This window comes from Leptodactylus fuscus, chromosome 3 (genome assembly GCF_031893055.1).
Source record: "Leptodactylus fuscus isolate aLepFus1 chromosome 3, aLepFus1.hap2, whole genome shotgun sequence".
Lineage (NCBI taxonomy): Eukaryota > Metazoa > Chordata > Amphibia > Anura > Leptodactylidae > Leptodactylus > Leptodactylus fuscus.
This window is the reverse complement of record NC_134267.1, coordinates 65390239-65409930: the sequence shown is the minus strand read 5'-3', so window position 1 is coordinate 65409930 and position 19692 is coordinate 65390239. Positions and strand designations below refer to the sequence as shown.

At 39.2% G+C, this 19692-nt stretch overlaps 1 protein-coding gene across 1 annotated transcript in view; it reads right to left on the bottom strand.

The window, feature by feature from the left end:
• The window catches only part of BUB1 (BUB1 mitotic checkpoint serine/threonine kinase), a 51363-nt gene that overhangs the window by 9138 nt on the left and 22533 nt on the right, over nucleotides 1–19692 (bottom strand). The window contains exons 13-22 of the mRNA XM_075267734.1: nucleotides 16368–16484; nucleotides 16111–16219; nucleotides 15918–15990; nucleotides 13899–14079; nucleotides 13398–13488; nucleotides 13011–13288; nucleotides 9795–9941; nucleotides 6676–6788; nucleotides 6404–6565; nucleotides 5884–6041 (exon numbers count right to left, since the gene is read on the bottom strand). Of these exons, the coding sequence (XP_075123835.1) occupies nucleotides 5884–6041; nucleotides 6404–6565; nucleotides 6676–6788; nucleotides 9795–9941; nucleotides 13011–13288; nucleotides 13398–13488; nucleotides 13899–14079; nucleotides 15918–15990; nucleotides 16111–16219; nucleotides 16368–16484 (1429 nt within the window). The remainder of the gene's footprint in view (nucleotides 1–5883; nucleotides 6042–6403; nucleotides 6566–6675; nucleotides 6789–9794; nucleotides 9942–13010; nucleotides 13289–13397; nucleotides 13489–13898; nucleotides 14080–15917; nucleotides 15991–16110; nucleotides 16220–16367; nucleotides 16485–19692) is intronic.

Sequence of the window (19692 nt, the reverse complement as noted above, 5' to 3'; positions counted from 1 at the left end):
GAAGGGAATATATAAGCTGTGCGAGCGTAAATCAGGGGACACTCCAGATTTACAGCTTATGAGCGAAAAGACACCAGAGGTGACCCCCAAAGTGACCCGCAGAGTGACTCCCCCAATTATAGGAGCTCCTGGGACATAGTAGGGAATTTGGTGTCTGCAATGTTCTCCGCACAGCTTATATATTCCCTCTTCGCCATCCGCTGTGCAGTCACGTCTGGGATACTAATACTCACTACACCCCCTGATAAATTTTTTGAGGGGTGCAGTTTTCAAAATGGGGTCACTCCTTTGGGGAATCCACTTTTCTGGTACCTTACAGGCTCTACAAACATGACATGACGTCCAGATACCAAACATCTGAATCTGTACTCCAAAAGCCGCATTGCGCTCCTTCCCTTCTGAGCCCTGCTGTGTGCCCAAACTGCAGTTTATGCCACATGTATGACACTGGTGTAACCGGGATACCGTACGCAATGCCATATGTGGGTATAAACTGATATAGGGGCACAGCCGGACACAGAAGGGTTGTTTGGTTTTTGGAGCACGGGCGGTTTTGGATTCCACGACACTTTTGCAGAGCTGAAATGCCCGTAAAGTGGAATCCCCTGATATGAGACCTTATTTTGGAAACTACACCCCTGAAGGATTTATCCAGGGGTACAGAGAGCATTTTTAACCCCCAAGTGTTGCTATAACTTATTATCCATAAATGAATACGAAGCTGATTGTGAAAGGTAAAAATAATTTTTTCCAGGAATACGTCATTTCAGTGCCTAATATTTTGTGCCCGACTTGTATCAGAGATGAACGCTCTAAAAGCTGTTGTGCCCGGGATAAATTCCATCAGTGGGCTAGTGTCCAAAATGCGGTGACATGTCTGCGGATTCCACTTTATTGGCAATTCAGGGGCTTTGCAAAAGTGGCATGGTGTCCTAAAACCAAACTGTGCTCCAAAAACCAAAATAGCGCTCCTTCCCTTCTGTGCCTGGCTGTGCCCAAACAGCCGATTCTACCCACATATGGCATTACGTACGTTATCCGGGGTACACCAGTGTCATACATGTGGGCATAAACCGCCATTTGGGTACACAGCAGGGCACAGATGTGAAGGAGCGATATGTACATTTGGAGTGCAGATTTAGATTGTTGGTGTTTGGACACCATATCATATTTGCAGAGACCCAAAAAATGCCCTTACAAAATGGGGTCACTTCTTGGGGAATTCCAGTTTACTGTTGCCTCCAGGGCTCTACAAAAACAACATGGCGCACAGAGGGTTCCTCTAAATCTGCACCCCAAAAGCTAAAAAGCGCAGTGCTCCTTCCCTTCTGAGCTCCCTTCTGCTCTGTGCCCAAGTAGCAGTTTACACCCACATATATAATTTTTTGCCCCTCAGGATGGCTCCTTAATAGTTTTAGGAGTGCAGGTCTCTGACAACACAAAGTGGGTGCAATGTATTGGGCGCCGAAATGGCTGATTTCTTTAAAAATTTCAATTTTCATTTTGTACGTTAATTTTTGGGAAGAATTTTTAGGCTCAAAATGATAATACGCCTTGATACATTCTTTGATGGGTGTAGTTTTTAAAATGGGGTCACTTTTGAGGGGTTTCTATTGTATTGATACATTAGGGGCTCAACAAATGCGACATGGCACCTGAAAACTATTCCAGCAAACCCTGCTCTCCAAAACCCAAATAGCGCTCTTTCCATTCTGAGCCCCACCAAGTACCCATACTGCAGATTATGGCCACATATGGGGTATTGCCGTGTTCAGGAGAAATTGTGTAACAAACTGTGGGGGGCTTTTTCTCTTTTAACCCCTTGTGAAAATAAAAACTTTGGAGATAAAGGGACATTTTAGTAATTTTTAACCTACACATCCCAAGGTTAGTAAAATCTGTGAAACGGCTATAGGGTCAAAATGCTCATTGTACCCCTCAATGAATACCTTAAGGGGTCTACTTTATAAAATGGGGTCATTTATGGGGGTTTTCAATTGTTTTGGTAACTCAAATCTTGTTTGAATGCGCAATGGGCCTGAAACATTTAGAAGCAAAAATTATGTCTTTGAAATCCAGTTGGTGCTCCCTTCTTTTTGGGCCCTAACGTGTGTCCGTACATAGGATTAAGGCCACAAAGTGTACGTTTTTGAACACAGGAGAAATGGGGTAATCTATTTTGGGGTGTTTCTCTTCATTTTCATGCATTATGGGGAAAAAAACTGCCTTTAAAATGACACTTTTGTGTAAAAAATATGAATTTTTTTTGTTTGACGCAAATTTTTTCAAAACCTATGAAGTCAAAATATTCATTATACCCCTCAATGAATAACTCACGGGGTCTAGTTTCTAAAATGGGGTCACAATTTGGAGGTTTCTACTATTTGGGCACCTTGAGGGCACTGCAAATGGGACATGGTGCTTGATCATGATTCCAGCAAAATCTGGCCTCCAAAACCCAATTAGCGCTCTTTCCGTTCTGAGTGCTGCCATGTGTCCGTATATCAGTATACCAGAACATATGGGGTATTGTTGCATTCAGTACAAATTGTGTAGCAAAATGTGGGTTGCAATTTCTCCTTTACCCCCTTTTGAAGATGGAAAATTGGGGGCTAAAGTGACATTATATCAGAAAAAAAATAATTTTAAATTTTCATGTCTCAATGGTAAAAAAAATCTGTGAAACACCCGTAGGGTCAAAGTGCTCACTATACCCCTGGATACATTCCTTGAGGGGTCTAGTTTTCAAAATGGTGTCATTTTGGGGGGGTTTCCACTGTTCTGGCACTTTAGGGGCTCTGCAAATGCGACATGGTGCCTGAAACAGATTCCAGCAAAATCTGCCCTCCAAAATCCCAATAGCGCTCCTTCTGTTCTGGACCCTACAGTGTGCCCATACATCATTTAACTTTCTCACATGGGACGGTTTCATGCTTGGGGGAAATTGCTTAATAGAATTTAGAATGCGTTTTCTCCTTTAACACGTTGTGAATGTGTAAATTCTAGAGTTAAATGAATATATTAGTGAAAAAAAATTTAAATTGTAAATTTGACCTCTATTTTGTTTTAATTGCCGTGAAATGCTGAAAGGGTTAAGAAACTTCCTAAATGCAGTTATGAATTCTTCCAGGAGTGTAGTTTTTTAGAATGGGGTGATTTATGGGGGTTTCTATTAGAGAGGCCTTTCAAGACCCCTTCAGAACTGAACTGGTCCCTTGAAAAATGTGTGTTGGAAAGATTCTTACAAATTTGGAAAATTACTGCTTGACTTTTAAGCCTTATAACATCTGAAAAAAATGAAAGGGCAATTAAAGTTTGATGCCAATATAAAGCATAGATATGGTAAATTAAATTTATGAAGTAGTTTGGGTAGTATGACATTCTACATGAAAGGCATGCAATTTCAAAGTTTGAAAACTGCATTTTTTTCAAAATTTTCACCAAATTTCCTATTTTTTCATAATAAAAGACAAAACATATTGACCAAAATGTACCACTGACACGATGTACAATGTGTCACGAGAAAACAATCTCAGAATCACCATGATAAGTTAATGCATCTCAAAGTTATTACCACATAAAGTGACACATGTCAGATTTGAAAAATGAGGCCTGGTCATTTAGGTACTTTTAGGCTCTGTCTTGAAGAGGTTAAATAACCCGGTTAAGGCTCACCTCAAGTGCCTGACAAATAATGTTTTAGGGCTCACCCCAAGGGCCTGAAAAATAATGTTTTAGCGCTCACCCCAAGGGTCTGAAAAATAATGTTTTAGGGCTCACCCCAAGGGCCAAAAACTAAAACTCTGCTGGTTAAAGGCTCAATCAACCAAAGGGCCTAAAACACTGCTGCTACAAGGCTCAATTCACTCCAGGGCCCCAAAACTAAAAAACTCTGCTGGTACAAGGCTCAACTGACTTCAAGGGCCTAAAACTCTGCCAGTACAAGGCTCAACTCACTTTAAGGGTCTAAAAGTCTGCCGGTGCAAAGCTCAACTCATTTTAAGGGCCTAAAACTCAGCTGGTTAAAGGCTCAATTCACCCCAAGGGCCAAAAACTAAAAATCTGCTCGTGCAAGGCTCAACTGACTTCAAGGGCCTAATACTCTGCTGGTAAAAGGCTCAACTCACCCTGAAGGGCCTGAAGCTAAGTTTGGGAGGGCTCAACCCAAGGGCCTGAAAAATAAATTTTTGTATGGCTCAGCTTAAAGGGCCTCTAACTTAATTTGGAAGGGCTGACCTCAAGGGCCAGAAAAGTAATTTCTCACCACATCACACACACACATAAACAATGACAGTTAAGGGTGGGGTCTGTTCGATTTCCCATTGCCTGTGCCATCTGTGTTTGTCATGGGAAACGTGATTTAAAGGGGTGCATGCTAATGTTTCTTTAGCTTAAAATTTGTGTTTCTGTCCATACTAACGTAGAGGAAAGAAGGTTTCCAAGTATTTTTCCACTCTCATAGAGGTTCTATTGAATGTGGAAAGTGTCTAGTTGATAGGTTGTGATAGTGGGGTAATACTGGGACTTGGGCGTGTTCGATGCAACCAGGCATGCTTCCCCTGCTGTCCCAGTTGCATTCCAAAGGTGTTGGCACATTTCCTGGGGTGTCATTATGGACTTGGTGACTCTCCTTAGCCGAATAGTGGTTTTCCCTGACACAAGCCTTTTTTCCCCATATAATGGGATTCGATATTCGGTCGAATATTGAGGGGCTACTCGAAACAAACATTAAATATTTCACTACTCGCTCATCTCTACTACGGATAAGGAATTTAGATTATGAGCCCTATATGGGCAGCTATTGACAATGCATGTAACGAGATACGGAATACGGTGCTATATAAGCAAGAAAATAAACAAATAAATGATAATATTTTTAGATTTAACATACCGTATATACTCGAGTATAAGCTGACCCGAATATAAGCAGAGGCCCCTAATTTTACCACAAAAAACTGGGAAAACTTATTGACTCGAGTATAAGCCTAGGGGGGAAATGCAGCAGCTACTGGAAAATTTCAAAAATTTAAATGGTCGGAGTTTTTGGGTGCAGTAGATGCTGGGTGCTGGGGAAGGGGAGGGGGTGTTTTGGTTGTCTGTCTGCCCCTTCCCTGAGCTTGAGGACTGCTTTTTTTTTTCCCCCACTTGGAATTCAGCCTGGCTGAATATAGGGTATCTGCAGTGCTCCTATTAACCCCCTTCCTGACGGAAGAGGAGCACTGCAGATACCCTATATTCAGTAGACCGGGCACTTTCAGACACAGAGATACCTAATGTGTATGTGTTTCACAGTCATTTTCTACTTTTATATGTATTCTAGGGAATGGAGTGATTTAGAACTTTTATTTACTTTATTTTTTTTATGGTATTTTTTTTAAAGCTTTTTTTTCCCCCCACTATTTTATGGGAGATTCTATACATTACTATTGCGGCTGGTCATAGACCCCCCCCTCCCAAAAAAAAATAAAATACATTTTTTATTTGACCCGAGTATAAGCCGAGGGGGGCTTTTTCAGCACAAAAATTGTGCTGAAAAATTCGGCTTATACTTGAGTATATACAGTATTTGTCTCTGGTCATGGTACAGTCCCCTGATGGAGAAATGCAGCAGGGCACAGTTATATTGTTTTATATACATGTTGTACGCACACATTTCTCTAACACAGCGTATTGGGGTATCTTCAGGAATAGGTTCTACTGTGGAGGCCTCTCTTGCAATCGTTCTGTTTAAAAAGTGGTTCTACAGTAGGGTGAGAGGTATCTGGCTGTCATGTCAATGTCACAGAGCCTGGTTAGCCAAAAATCCCCTGTAAAGCAGTTTAGCTACAAAAAAAAAAAAAAAAAAAAAAAAAAGCTGGAATGGAAATCTTAATAAGCACTTACTTTTCTCCCAGAGCAAAATTGTCAGGTTTGATGTCACCATGGATGATTCCAATGTTATGAAGTTGCTCAACCATGTATAGGATGTTGATGGCAAAATACATAACTAGTGGCACTGGCATCACTTTTTCAGTCAATTTCTTGTACAAATTGATTGCATTCTAAAAAAAAACCAACAAGAATACTGTGAGCTTTCTAAACGAAGCTTAAATACTATGGGCAACAGGATTGAGTATTTTCTAATTTATTTGGAGCTTTAAAAAAATTGAACTAACGTTTTGGTCATGAATCCTAAAAGGTACAGCAATGCAACAATATGATTCTAAATTTATCAGCCACCCAACGCCTCTTTTTCCAATAAACAGTATAGTGCTACAAATAAAATGGCTTGTATAAAGCCGCTAGAACAATGTGCCTTGGTACCTGCACGCCAGAGGTTAAGATTGAGCAATAAATAGATTTTTTTATAGAATATTTCATTGTAATACTATATTTAGTAGAATAGTTTTCTGTTATAACTTACCAGGAGTGACCCACAACTGTACAGGTCTCCCTCCAGCACACTCCCATTCTTGAATATGTGAGCAGAATGGAACCTGATGTAGAGATGCCGTAACTCTGGCTTCATTCGTTGAGTAATCTGAGTTCCAATGTAAAACTCCCATGGCTTTGCTGGCTTCTGAACCTGTGTAGATGAAGACTGTTTAAAGTCTGTATTGAACAATGTCACACAAGGTAACAAGTGTCTCTTCTTATTTATCACACAACAACAAAAATAGCGATTCCTACAAGTACCTTCAGAATGACTTTCTGATCACTGTGTGTGGGGATATCCAGTATGGATGCTTGATACACAAGCGCAAAAGCACCTTCTCCAATTAAATGATCAATATAAAATGATTGTGTGCCTGAAATATAAAAATCAGATTTTATTACAAATCATGGCATACTATCTTGGTCAGACCTCTTTAGTACTCTCTTAGCAGGATGCCACAGTCCACATACATGGATACCAATGATAAGCATAAAGAGTAGCCAATTGTAAAACTGCTTTCATACCAGCTACATGCAGCAATATAACTTATATCAAAGCCAGGCTTATCATTAAAGAGTTTTACAAATAAAGGCATTTTCTAATCAATTTGTATAACGTGGGCAAAAGGGACAGACAAATTATTTTCATGGAATAACCTCTTTATCTTCTGTCCATAAGATAGAGGATAATTTACCTTATCCCAAGAACCCCTTTAATACATTACTATACAAAGTTTTTTTTTCTTGGTTATGTAGAAGCTTATACATCACCATGCTACAACTACATTTTTCCTTACAACCCTTGGACTGAGTAAGTAGATACTTGTTGGTAATAGCCCTACATCAATATGGGGCAGTTTAAAGAAAAATAAATAAAGTGTGTGTGTGTATAATACATATATATATATATATACATATATATATATATATATATATATATATATATATATATATATATATATATGTGGCTGTTTACGTGAAAAGGGCCCAGATCGTCAATACTAATTATAGAGAAAATAGTCCAAAACATATTTGGGTAAAAAAAAAAAAAAATCACAATTTTGTTTTATGCAAAAATTTTATTTAAAAATATGTCAAGTTTACAAATTTGTTGAGACTTGTTGAGACTAGACAATGTTACACCATAACCGTTACAATGATACCAAGAACTCCATATCGACAGTGTGGGCCCTTTTCACATAAACAGCTATATATATATATATATATATATATATATATATATATATATTTTGCATTTGTAACATGCCATTTATGTACATTAATTCAAATTACAATTTAGCAGTAATGTCCATTTCCTAGTCTCAAGTAACTAAAGATTAGAACCAATAACGGTATGGGATAACACAATGGGTATCTTCTAATGGTCTAGTATGTAAAACACAGTGGTATGTTACACTAACTCAGTACAAGAGCTTAAAGAGGTATTCAGATCTCAAGGATCTGATCTATACTGGTAGCTTATGTAAATTGAAGACTTTTCCTCAATATATTGCTTTAGAAATGCTGCTTTGTTTTCCTGCTATGTGAACTTATTCCTCCCATTGTTTACACAGCGTTTCCATAACCACAGACCTGTGTGATAGGACAAATGACATCACTCACTGCTCTTACTATTATCTACAGCTCTGCCTGCAGGACAATCAGTTCATCTAATTGCAGTTTGCAGTTATCCCTATATGTAAACACACAGATAACACTGAGTTATCTACAAGCATGTGCATATTATCTGATCTTCATAAGTATTATAATATGTTAGTGTCATGTTCAGCAAACTGCATTCAGCAAGCTGGTGGATGAGGGAGAAATACAGGAAGTGAGAAAAGAGTAAACAGCAGGCCTAAGGGCTAGTTCACACGTGGGCAAAGGGGAGGTTTTTGACAGCGGAATTCGCTTCAAAAACCTCTCCTTTAACATGGTGGTCTATGTAGACCACTAGCTTTTTTTTTCCTCCTAGCGTTTTCCGCCTGAAGAAGGGACATGACCTTTCTTCAGGCGGAAAACGCCTGAAGAATTGCATAGAAGTGAATGGGAGGCGAAAACCGCGTGGTAAAAAACCGCGCGGTTTTTTGCACACAAAACCGCGCGGTTTTTTGCAAAAAACCGCGCGGTTTTCGCCTGCAGTTTCTATAGCACATATAGGAAAAAAAAACCCTAGCGAAAACCGCTAGCGAAAACTGCGTCAAAAACCTCGTCAAAAACCGCGTGGAATGCAAAAAACAGCGTCAAAAAAACTCCTCGAGGTTTTTTACCTCGCACAAATAAGCTAGGCGGTTTTCACGTGTGAACTGACCCTAACTGTGAGATGGGAAAACCCCTTTAAATGGGCAATGGAAACACACATCCTAAATACATACCCTGTTTCCCCGAAAATAAGACATCCCCCAAAAGTAAGGCATGGGGGAGGTTTTGTTAAATTGCCGAATATAAGGCACCCCCCGAAAATAAGACATCCCAAAAAACACTGCAGCCGGCAGAAAACTGTGCACAATGTTCCATGTGCACAGGTATGCCGGCTGCTGCCTCTGCTGTGATACCACTGTTCCTGCTGCTGTAAGATGAGCTGGGAAAGCATCGTATGCTGCGGGGAGTCCACTCTCCCAGCTCATCCCACAGCAGCCGGAACAGTGGTATCACAGCAGAGGAGGCAGCCAGCTTTCCTGTGCACACGGAGCACAGCGTTCAGCCGGCTGCAATGCCCACTAAGTGAGGCTCTCCGGCACAACCGCCGGAAGCCTCGCTAATCTCTGCTAAGCCCCGCCAACCACTTCCACCACCGTGACCAACAGCAGCACCAGCGCTGCTATGAAGATGGGGAAGGTAACTAGCATACCTCCCTCCCCACCACCACCTCTTGCACCACCTACAACCGGCAGTCATGCCGGCATGACTGCCGATTGTCCTCCGCTCCAGCCACTCCATAAGACATCCCCCAAAAATAAGACAGGTCATATATTTCAGAAGATAATTTAATATAAGACACTGTCTTATTTTCGGGGGAAACAGGGTATACAATTTCTGAACAACTATATGGGGGTGTCAGTTCCAACAGGGACTAAAACTTGTTTTCTATGGCTTTAAAATATCAATATACCATTGTCCCCACAAACTCTTTTTTTAATTTTTTAACCCAGACAAATTTGCACCATCAATGGCTTTCGCCATTCCTCTTTTATGCAAAAGTTGCAAATGTGAACAATCCTCTGTCACATAAGAATCTGATTCCAACGGCATGGTTGGAACTTTCCCGTAAAAAATGGCATTTTAAGACAATTACTAATTGTCAATGGCTGTAATAGGTTTGCAATTATATGGAACACAGATGATTTGAATCCAAGTTATAAACTACAAATGTATCTTACCTAGTTTTGCTTCGGTTTTCAATTTAAAGGATGGGATATTTGCATCCCATTGATGGTAGTTGTTCATGGAGATAAGAGGTTTTGGCAACTGAGACAATAAATTAGCGATAAGGTTGTCATCCCAGGCGTTCTCAACTATTACTTGCACTATAGAAAGAGAAAAAAAACATAATTATTAAAGCAATTTGAATAAAAATATCAGTTTATTGAATATCCATGTGTGAGGATTTTGTTAAACTGCCCCATCCTAATGGGGACAGCACCAAGTAGAACCATTCTGTATATTCATCAGATGTCTGCCAAGTACCTCAGGAAAGACCAGTGCCTCATAGCGGAATGGGGACTAAAGAAAGGAAGGATATGTAAAATGAAGGAAAAGTGAGCTGTGGGGACAGGGGTGTAATAATGGTAGAACAGGAAACCATGGGGAGGGGAGGTAAAATGAAGTATGATGAGCCTTATGATGTGTGGGGTGAGATGTGAGGGAGGAACAGTGAACATGAATACGATGAGGAATAAATTTGACTAGTTTGTGTAATAGGGGATGGTGAGCCTGAATATGAGCAATAAAGGATCCAGCTGACATAGCGGTAGCTACATGCTTCCAAAACCCTGCCTGCGGCCACCAGAAATTGTACTGTATGGTTGTGTGATCATTGGAAGCCACGTGCAGACAGGGATTTGGCTACATTCAGCTGCAGCTACATGAGCATGCACTCTAAGGCTTCATGTCTGAGTGTGCACTCCGAGGGTCTGTTCTGCTGAAAATAGAACAGATTTGTTAAAGCCTTGTAGCTGTTGGCTTTTCCATAGTGGTGGAAACTATGAGGACTTTACGATCCAAAAGGAGATTAAATCATATCCTGTCCAACCTAGTCAAAATCCAGTTTAACCCCTTCCCGCCGATGGCATTTTTTGATTTTCGTTTTTGACTCCCCTCCTTCTAAACCCCATAACTTTTTTATTTCTCCGCTCCCAGAGCCATATGAGGTCTTAATTTTTGCGGGACAATTTTTTCTTCATGATGCTACCATTAATTATTCTATATAATGTACTGGGAAGCAGGAAAAAAATTCAGAATGGGGTGGATTTGAAGAAAAAATGCATTTCTGCGACTTTCTTACGGGCTTTGGTTTTACGGCGTTCACTGTGCAGCCAAAATGACATGTCCCCTATATTCTGTGTTTCGGTACGGTTCCAGGGATACCAAATTTATATGGTTTTATTTACATTTTGACCCCTAAGAAAAAAATTCCAAAACGGTGTTAAAAATTTTTTTTTCTAAAAGTCGCCATATTCCGACGGCCGTAACTTTTTTATACATAGGTGTACGGGGATGCATAGGGCGTCTTTTTTTGCGGGGCCGGGTGTACTTTTTAGTTCTACCATTTTCGGGAAATGTTATTGCTTTGATCACTTTTTATTCAAATTTTTATCAGAATTAAAACAGTGAAAAAACGGCGGTTTGGCACTTTTGACTATTTTTCCTGTTACGGCGTTTACCGAACAGGAAAAATATTTTTATAGATTTGTAGAGCGGGCAATTTCGGACGCGGGGATACCTAACATGTATATGTTTCACAGTTTTTAACTACTTTTATATGTGTTCTAGGGAAAGGGGGGTGATTTGAACTTTTAATACTTTTTATATTTTTTTATATTTTTTTTTACTTTTTTTTTTTTTTATTTTTTTTTTTGCATTTATTAGACCCCCCAGGGGTGTTGAACCCCAGGGGGTCTGATCACTAATGCAATGCATTACAATGCTAATGCATTGCAAAAAATCATCATCTCTTTTGCAGGCTGTATACACCAGCCTGCAAAAGAGAGAATTTGCAGACCGGCTGGGAGCCTTTAACAAGGCTCCCGGCTGTCATGGCAACGTGACGTCGGCCCTGGAGCATGCTCCAGGAGCCGGCGATCCCTGCCAAAATGGCGGCGCCCATGCGCCACCGGGAAAATGGCGCCTCCGGGACCGATCGGAGGCATTAGAGCCGGTTGTCTACTGCTTAAAGCAGTAGACACCCGGCGGCTATGACGGCCGCCCGGCTCCCGGGCGGTCGCCATAGTTACAGACCCGACACGTGCCGTACTATTACGGCGCATGTCGGGAAGGGGTTAAATAATATTTCCAAAAACACAGATATACATTTCCTCAGTGACATATAAGAAAAGTGGTCTTTGTTTAGTCTATCATGAAGTTACTGGATCTCTACAAAAGGTAAAATTACATGAGATGTTGGGAGGATGACCCCCAGCAGCAGCTCCCATGGAAGATTGGAAACATAGGTTTTTGAACTCTGCACAATGTTGGAGAGAATGTGGCAACACTGTAGACTTATTTCATATTTATCGAACAGTGAAAGGATTCAAGGTGTTTGGGAGGAGATATCCAAGTTGACTTCAAAGCTGGCTTACTGTTATACTTCTCTACTCCCTGAGATATTTCTCCTAAATTTAAAAATAAGATAGACTTGGCCCTAAAAGAAGCAAGGTGGGTTTGGGTAGTGGGAAGAATCCCAGATTCAGCCAGGGGATCCATAATGGCCCACTGGAAAACAACTTCTGCCCCCTCCGATGTCTATAGTAAAGACTAAGGCAGATCCTTCTTCCAATATGAAGCCTGCTTGGAAGATTTAGACTTTGCACTTGCATGATTCCATTGAAGATCAAGGTCGTGGTTGGACATTATGGAATTATGGAACCTGAAGGCAGTTCTTTCTAATGTTTCTCCTTTTGCCTAAGGGGGGGGGGGAGGGATATCCTCTTTTGTATGGTTAATACTTTTTTCTACACTATCATTGAAAGAAAAAAACAGAGGGGCCGATATGAATCACAATGGCGGATATGAAATGGTAAGTGACATGATCGGTGGGTTTTCTGTATTGGATTCTTTATTTTTATTGCTTCTGCAGTTTCATTGGTTCCCCATTTCACTCATCTAGTCTCCTTTACTCCACCCAACCACCTACCCTTTTCCCCCTCCTCACATGATGCTAATGTCATAAAGAACCTGTTTTTAGCCACATGTAGACGTGTTATCTTGTGAATAGAAGGTGATGTTCATCTGCCAAAATCCTTTATGGACAATTGCTGTGCATACGGTTTATGTTTTAGTTGGGGTGGGGAGTAGGGATTGGATTTGTATCTGTACTATAGAAAATTTTAATAATGCAATATGTTATTAACACAGATCTATTGCACACAAATCTGTACCTGCTTTTTGAATAGATGGCTCAGGCTCTTCATCCTCCTCCTCATCATCGCCTACAGTGAATGGTTGCGTTGTTATACCCCAAGGGTCTTCCACATTTAATATGCTGTGATGTAATGTATCTGAGAGCTTGCATGCTGCCAAACGCTTCCCAGCACTCTCAACTTCATCTCCTTCTGCAGGGACAACCGCATCCTGCAGAGGAAACATACTACAGGAGGAAGGCGAAGGAACACCGACTGCTATCGTAGATTGTTCAAGCCTGTGTTCTTGAATAGGGCTACCAAGAAAGAAAAACACAAAACATAGGTTACCTCATATCCCACATTTACAATATATGCATATTCATGTACACTATTTACACACATACATGTTCAGATATTTTATACCTTAGTTTCCTTATTTTGGATGCTTGTACAATTTTATCTTCAGAATAGTCAAAACCCATGTGGCAGCCATCATCCACAGTTACTGCATTTTCTAAAAGGTGAAATATAAGATTTAGGTGAAATTCTTCCCAATTAATGCAATTTTTTTTAAGCATAACAAAAAGTTATACCAAAATACATTGTTTAGCTAAGTTTTGTTACAGATACTATTTCTTATTTTCTATAAGCCTGGCTATTTATATTTAGTTTAATTGGTCTACATAAGGCCAAGTATTCATACATTTTTAGTTAACCTATAAAGGGGATACATAGATCCACTGACCACAGTGGTGAGATCAGTATGTATGAGACTTCTATCCTGCTGCGATGTAAACTGGCACCAGCAGAAGCATTGAAATATCAGCTCGGGTGACAGGGATTTTAAAGCATCATTGGAGATGCCAAAATGAACAATCCTGCAGTTTTTGCTCCCCATTTTCAGCACAGCAATGCCAATACTACCTTTGTCTTCCAAAATCTTCCAAGACTGCTCAGGCTGCTTGATGTTCGCAGGAGTTGATGCAAGTCTAGCTGCAAGTGCAAAGTCTCCTGTACTGTTTGGACTAGGTGCCAATGTTTTGTTACAGCGTGCCGCCCATACGGTGCAATCATCTACTAGTGATTCAGTGGTCCGAACCTCCTCCTGTAAAGAAAAAAAATATGTTGAGTTTTATTATAAATAGGTTATGTTCTCTGAAAAACAAAGAAAAAGATAAAGCAAAACTTGTATGATAGAATATTTGAAACTATGTTGCAGACAACTCAGTTCCCATGTCTGAAGAGACAATTTGCAACTGATAACATTACAACCTGAGGTCACCCAGAACCTGAAAATTCAAGTGAAACTGCAGTTAGTTCCTCTTCCCATTACTCCATGGGCCATATTTGCTTGTGTACAGAAGGGCTTAAGGGGGGGGGGGGGGGGTATGTCATTTCTAAATTGCCTCCCAAAATATAACAGTACTGTGTAGGATCCTTTAATAGCAGTAGAAACATACCACAAACTGATGAAGGAATGCAGAAATAGTCATTTTTTTTAATGAATATGCAAATCAGCCTGCAAGGTCCTTATTTACCAGATCTACCTAGAACGAAAACATATAACTAAAGGCAAAAAAGTTTTAGATGATAATCCAAAAAATCAACAATGTCGAACAATGGGATCATCATAAGTAAAAAACAATGATTTATTTGAAAATATTAAAAAAACATTAATACAACAAAGTACAGAGACATAAACATATACATATAAGGGGACCAATGCTACCTGTCAAAAAACATACGTGGTAGTTGAGAATATGTAAGTATGTAACAATGAACCAATCCAGCAATGGAGTATGGTGATAAAAAATAGCCTTTAGCAGAGAGATCAGCATCAGTGAGTGTTTATATGTAGTGAAGTCATAGTGACAGCTTTCATACAGGGGTTAATATAGCTAGCTCTGCACAAGGACAAGTATAGAAAATACTGTGGATGCTGGAATGAAGTAAAGTAAATGAAGTCAAATCATGAAGGATAGTACATACCACGATAGAACACGCGTTCACTGATGCTGATCTCTCTGCTAAAGGCTATTTTTTATCACCATATTCCACGGCTGGATTGGTTCATTGTTACATACTTACATATTCTCAACTACCACAAATGTTTTTTGACAGGTAGCATTGGTCCCCTTATATGTATATGTTTATGGCTCTGTACTTTGTTGTATTAATTTTTTTTAAATATTTTCAAATAAATCATTGTTTGTTTGTTTTTTTACTTATGATGATCCCATTGTCCATGTTCTACATTGTTGATTTTTTGGATTAAGAGATCTACCTATAGGCAACTGCTCAGGCTGTCCCTCTGGATGTGCAGTCCAAAGCAGTCCCTTTTCAGCTTCTGCCAGCTTTACTATTGTATGTAGGCAAATCAGGCCCACCCCCAAATTAATGTGCAGGTTGATTTATGTATCTTTAAGTAATCTATTATCTCTGCATTACTCAATCAATTAAAAGCTCCTACACAGCAATAATATTGGATTGGGATGTATTTTGGACTCAACAGATTTTTATATTGATGATTTATACTATAGGTTTTCAATATCAGATTGTTGGGAGTCGAATCACAACTAATCAGCTGTATAGGAAGGCCATAGCCCTCAGATAAGCATTGAACCCCTTACATTGCATATCAGGCATAATGCTGTACATTGCATAGCAGTATTAGGTATCGCAGCTGAGTTCCATTCATTTGAATAGTAATGGACTGGAAAAAGACCATGTGACATCACAGCTGAGAAGAGGCCACAGTGCCGTAGCCTCTTCATTTTTTAGGACTTTGATGGTCCCATAGGCCAGATCCCCAAAAGAATAAAATGATCGCACATCCTAACAACATGCTGGGAATGCCTTTTCCAGTGAAACAAAAAAAAAAATAATAATTTCTATAGGTGAAAAAATTACAATTAGATTAACAGAAAAAGAAAATCGCATCACATTTTTAAGAGCCAGCTTGTGTGCAGGATGCTCTCCAAAATTCCTCACTTCCATTGGTTTCCCTTGAATAGCTCTGAAAAGTAAGACAAAAAAGACATGCTAGATATTTTTAATACTGACATTACATTTCTACTAGACAAGCTGTACAAGGCACCAAACCAATAATTGGTGTTACCATACAGTAAATACTGACCCATTCATTTTAGCTGTGTCATCTTCAAAGATGCAAAATGCAGATGGCAAAGAAGGAGCGGCATTGTGCAAACCTAGGAAACCACCTCGACTGGAATTTGAATTGTTGTCTAGATGGTGAGAAAGAAAAAATAGATTAAAGGAAATGGAAAATGAAGAAGAAAAGGCACTACATTTCAAATACAGTACAAGTGGCTTTAGGTTAGTTAATACCTATTCTTCGGTACAGAGTAGGGAAGGAGTTATTCTACAACTTACTGTCATTTCGACACAAGGACTCAATATCTGGCTTGTTTGGATCAGTAGCTTCAAATGGATTGTCATCCTCTTCATCTCCATGGAGTGTGGAAGTCTGGAAAAAGTCCATTATGAAACCTGCAGACAAAAATGTTAAATGTTACAGACTATAAGCTGTTGTACACAGAAACATCTATGGACAGTAGCCAAATAAGGTCTCACAAAAGCCATTCTAAAAAATGCAACTTTTTAACTGCATTTTCTGTATTACTGTATCCAAATAATGTTTCAGCGATTATCTGATATAACCCCACCATGGAAATCTACCACGGCAAAATCTGGTGAAATGTAAGTTTTCTGCAGTTCAATTTCCAGCTAAAAATGTTCCACCATGCAGTTAACAGTAGACTAGTATATAAATGGGGTACAGATTGCGGACCACTGAAGATTGAAACTTATGACAAATACACAAGACACCCACCAATTATGAGAATAGGGACCCCAAGCCCTCACTTTGGACAAAACTGCAATTTAGCATTGGAATTCTCTTCCATTCTTAGTCTATAGGACTGTCAAACAAAGTACAGCACTTGGGTTATCTTTTGCAGGTCCATTCAAAACAGGAAACTTGGGACACTTCTTATCACTATCTGTAGGGATCCTAGCAAACATAACTCATTGTGGATAGGTAATCGGATTCATTACAGATCTTGAATATTTTAATTGAATATTTAATATCCCCCTTTAACCCTTTCACTGCCAAGGGTCTCTGGAAATTTTGCACCTCCAGTAGCCAGAGCAATTTTCATAGTTTTGAGATGGACAAATCAAACCTAAATTGCAACATTAAAAAAACATCCCCCACCCCCCTATACCTATATATTTTCTTAAAGTAGACACCTGTAGCATTGTCAGAATGCCACTTGGTAGTGTATACGAACAGGCACTTCATGCAATTTTTATTTACAGTGAATGTGTTATGAAAAAAATGCAAATAAATGTATATTATTTGCTAAAAGTGGAAACCAAACTCTGAAGGGTTAAATACAATAATATATATATATATATATATATATATATATATATATATATATATATATATATTTGTGTATCGTATCTTTATATAATCCATCTTGCTTTTACTAACCACTTGTCGCTCACAATAGCTGCTGTGAGAGACTTGCAATTGCACTTTATCATCATAGTTAGGAAAAGGTTGGAATGTTCCTCAGTTTCTCATAACTGTTACTTAGGTTCTCAAAAACAAATACAGAATGTTCATTAGATATTAGATCAGTCTAAACAAATTGTAAAGATGAAGGACGAGAGCATCCATTTTGATGTTTTGTGCTAATACTTTTGTAAAACTAAAATGGATGACACGGACAACCATGTGTTAACTCATGAATTGCTTATGCACGTATTTATCAGTTGTAAACGCCCATTCTGTACCCTAAACAATGATCATTCATATTTTTCTGTGATGTATCAAATTGGCAAATAGCCATAATTCATCTATATAAGCTAACAATTTTTAATAAAGATTAGAACACCTATGATTATCAGAAACTAAGCGCGTCTGATTCCGTGTGTTCTCGAGCTCGGCAACCATTTTGTTTTAATTTGGAACAGCATGTGCATCCAGGGGTGTTTCCCCCGACACAAACAAAAAATTATATGCACCAATCCTCCTAAAAATAATAGTTCAACATGTGCAGAGTTAATTCATATCACTATGGCCTACACCCGCATGCACACGTATCTTCAGAAAATCACCAGAACCAGAAGGAACAAAGACAAATATGTCTATATGTCTGTATATATGTCTGTATGTGACAATCAGAGAGCAAAGTATAGTATGCATTCTGATTGGCAGGAGAAGGGTTAATAGGTACAGAAGAGTCCCTGTTGCTGTTATTCACTAATATGTTAAAAATCTATACTGCACTTACCAAATTGTGACTGACACCAAAATCTAACTTTTTTCATATTAGACAGCATACCATATATAAAAACACAATTTAATAATTCATATATACAACCACCTTCATTCAACTTTGCAGCAAACAGAGAATGCAAGCAAAAATTGCACAAAAATTCAAATTTGCCATGAAAGTGCGACTCAAGCAATCCCTTTCTGCCAATATAATGTACTTTCCAAAAAAATGCAATATGTGAGGAATTCATACATACCACACATGTATCTATTTACAGGGGCAGGTGTTAAAGAAACGCCAAAACCGTAGAAATGTGCCATCCCAATTTGTGCATGCAAATTAAATAGGACTTTACATAAAAATTTGATTTTCCATCCCCCTATAAAAATTTTAGCAACCTATACGTTCATCTCTAGTGATAATCGTTATTACTATTATTTTAGTGTGTAACAGGTATAGCTAGAGGCGTATTTTACTCTAGAAAGCTCAGGTATGGACAGGACAGGGATTGGGTGAAATGTAAACTTTATTCAAGACTTTGTGTATATGTTGTGTAAGTGTTTGGTGTGACTTTTTTTGGCACTGTGACGTGGACAATGGTAAACGTCTGGGTCACAGCGCCAATAAACTTTCTGGTTATGTTTAGAGGGTATTACATAAGAATACCCCTCTAGTAAAGCTCAGGGGGGAATTACATTATACCTGTATGTGACAATCAGAGAGCAAAGTATAGTATGCACTCTGATTGGCAGGAGAAGGGTTAATAGGTACAGAAGAGTCCCTGCCACCCCCCTCCTGGTGTCACATACAGGTTAGCACAGATAATGATGATCATTCATTATCACTGTGCATGCTGCAAGCTGCTCCTCCCCCCTCCCCTTTTGCTACAGTTCACTAATGCTTCCAAGACAGGGGGAACACTTTAAAGCCCTACATCTCTAGACTGCATTAAGATATCTTGATGCTTTAAAATTCATTTTAAAGAGGAGAATCTCGTCTTTAAAATGATGCCAAGCACTTGATGCTTGATGATAGAACTTAAAGTTTTGGAGCGATTCACTGTTGAAATGCAGTCGGGAATTGAGATCTGCAGTTGGATCTCAATGCCAAATAGCGTTTTCAACAGTGAATTGCTCCAAAACTATAAAATCTATCAAGAAGTCCTTGATTTCCTTTTAAAGATGAGATTCTCATCTTTAAAATTATTATTATTATTTATTTATATAGCACCATTAATTCCATGGTGCTTTACATTTGGGGGTTACATACAATTCACAAAATATACAGGTACATATCATACTAACAGTGATCGGCTGGCACAGTGGGGTAGAGGGCCCTGCCCGCGAGGGCTTACAATCTATGAGGGAAGGGGGTAGAGACAGAAGGAGAGGGGGAGACTGTACAGATGG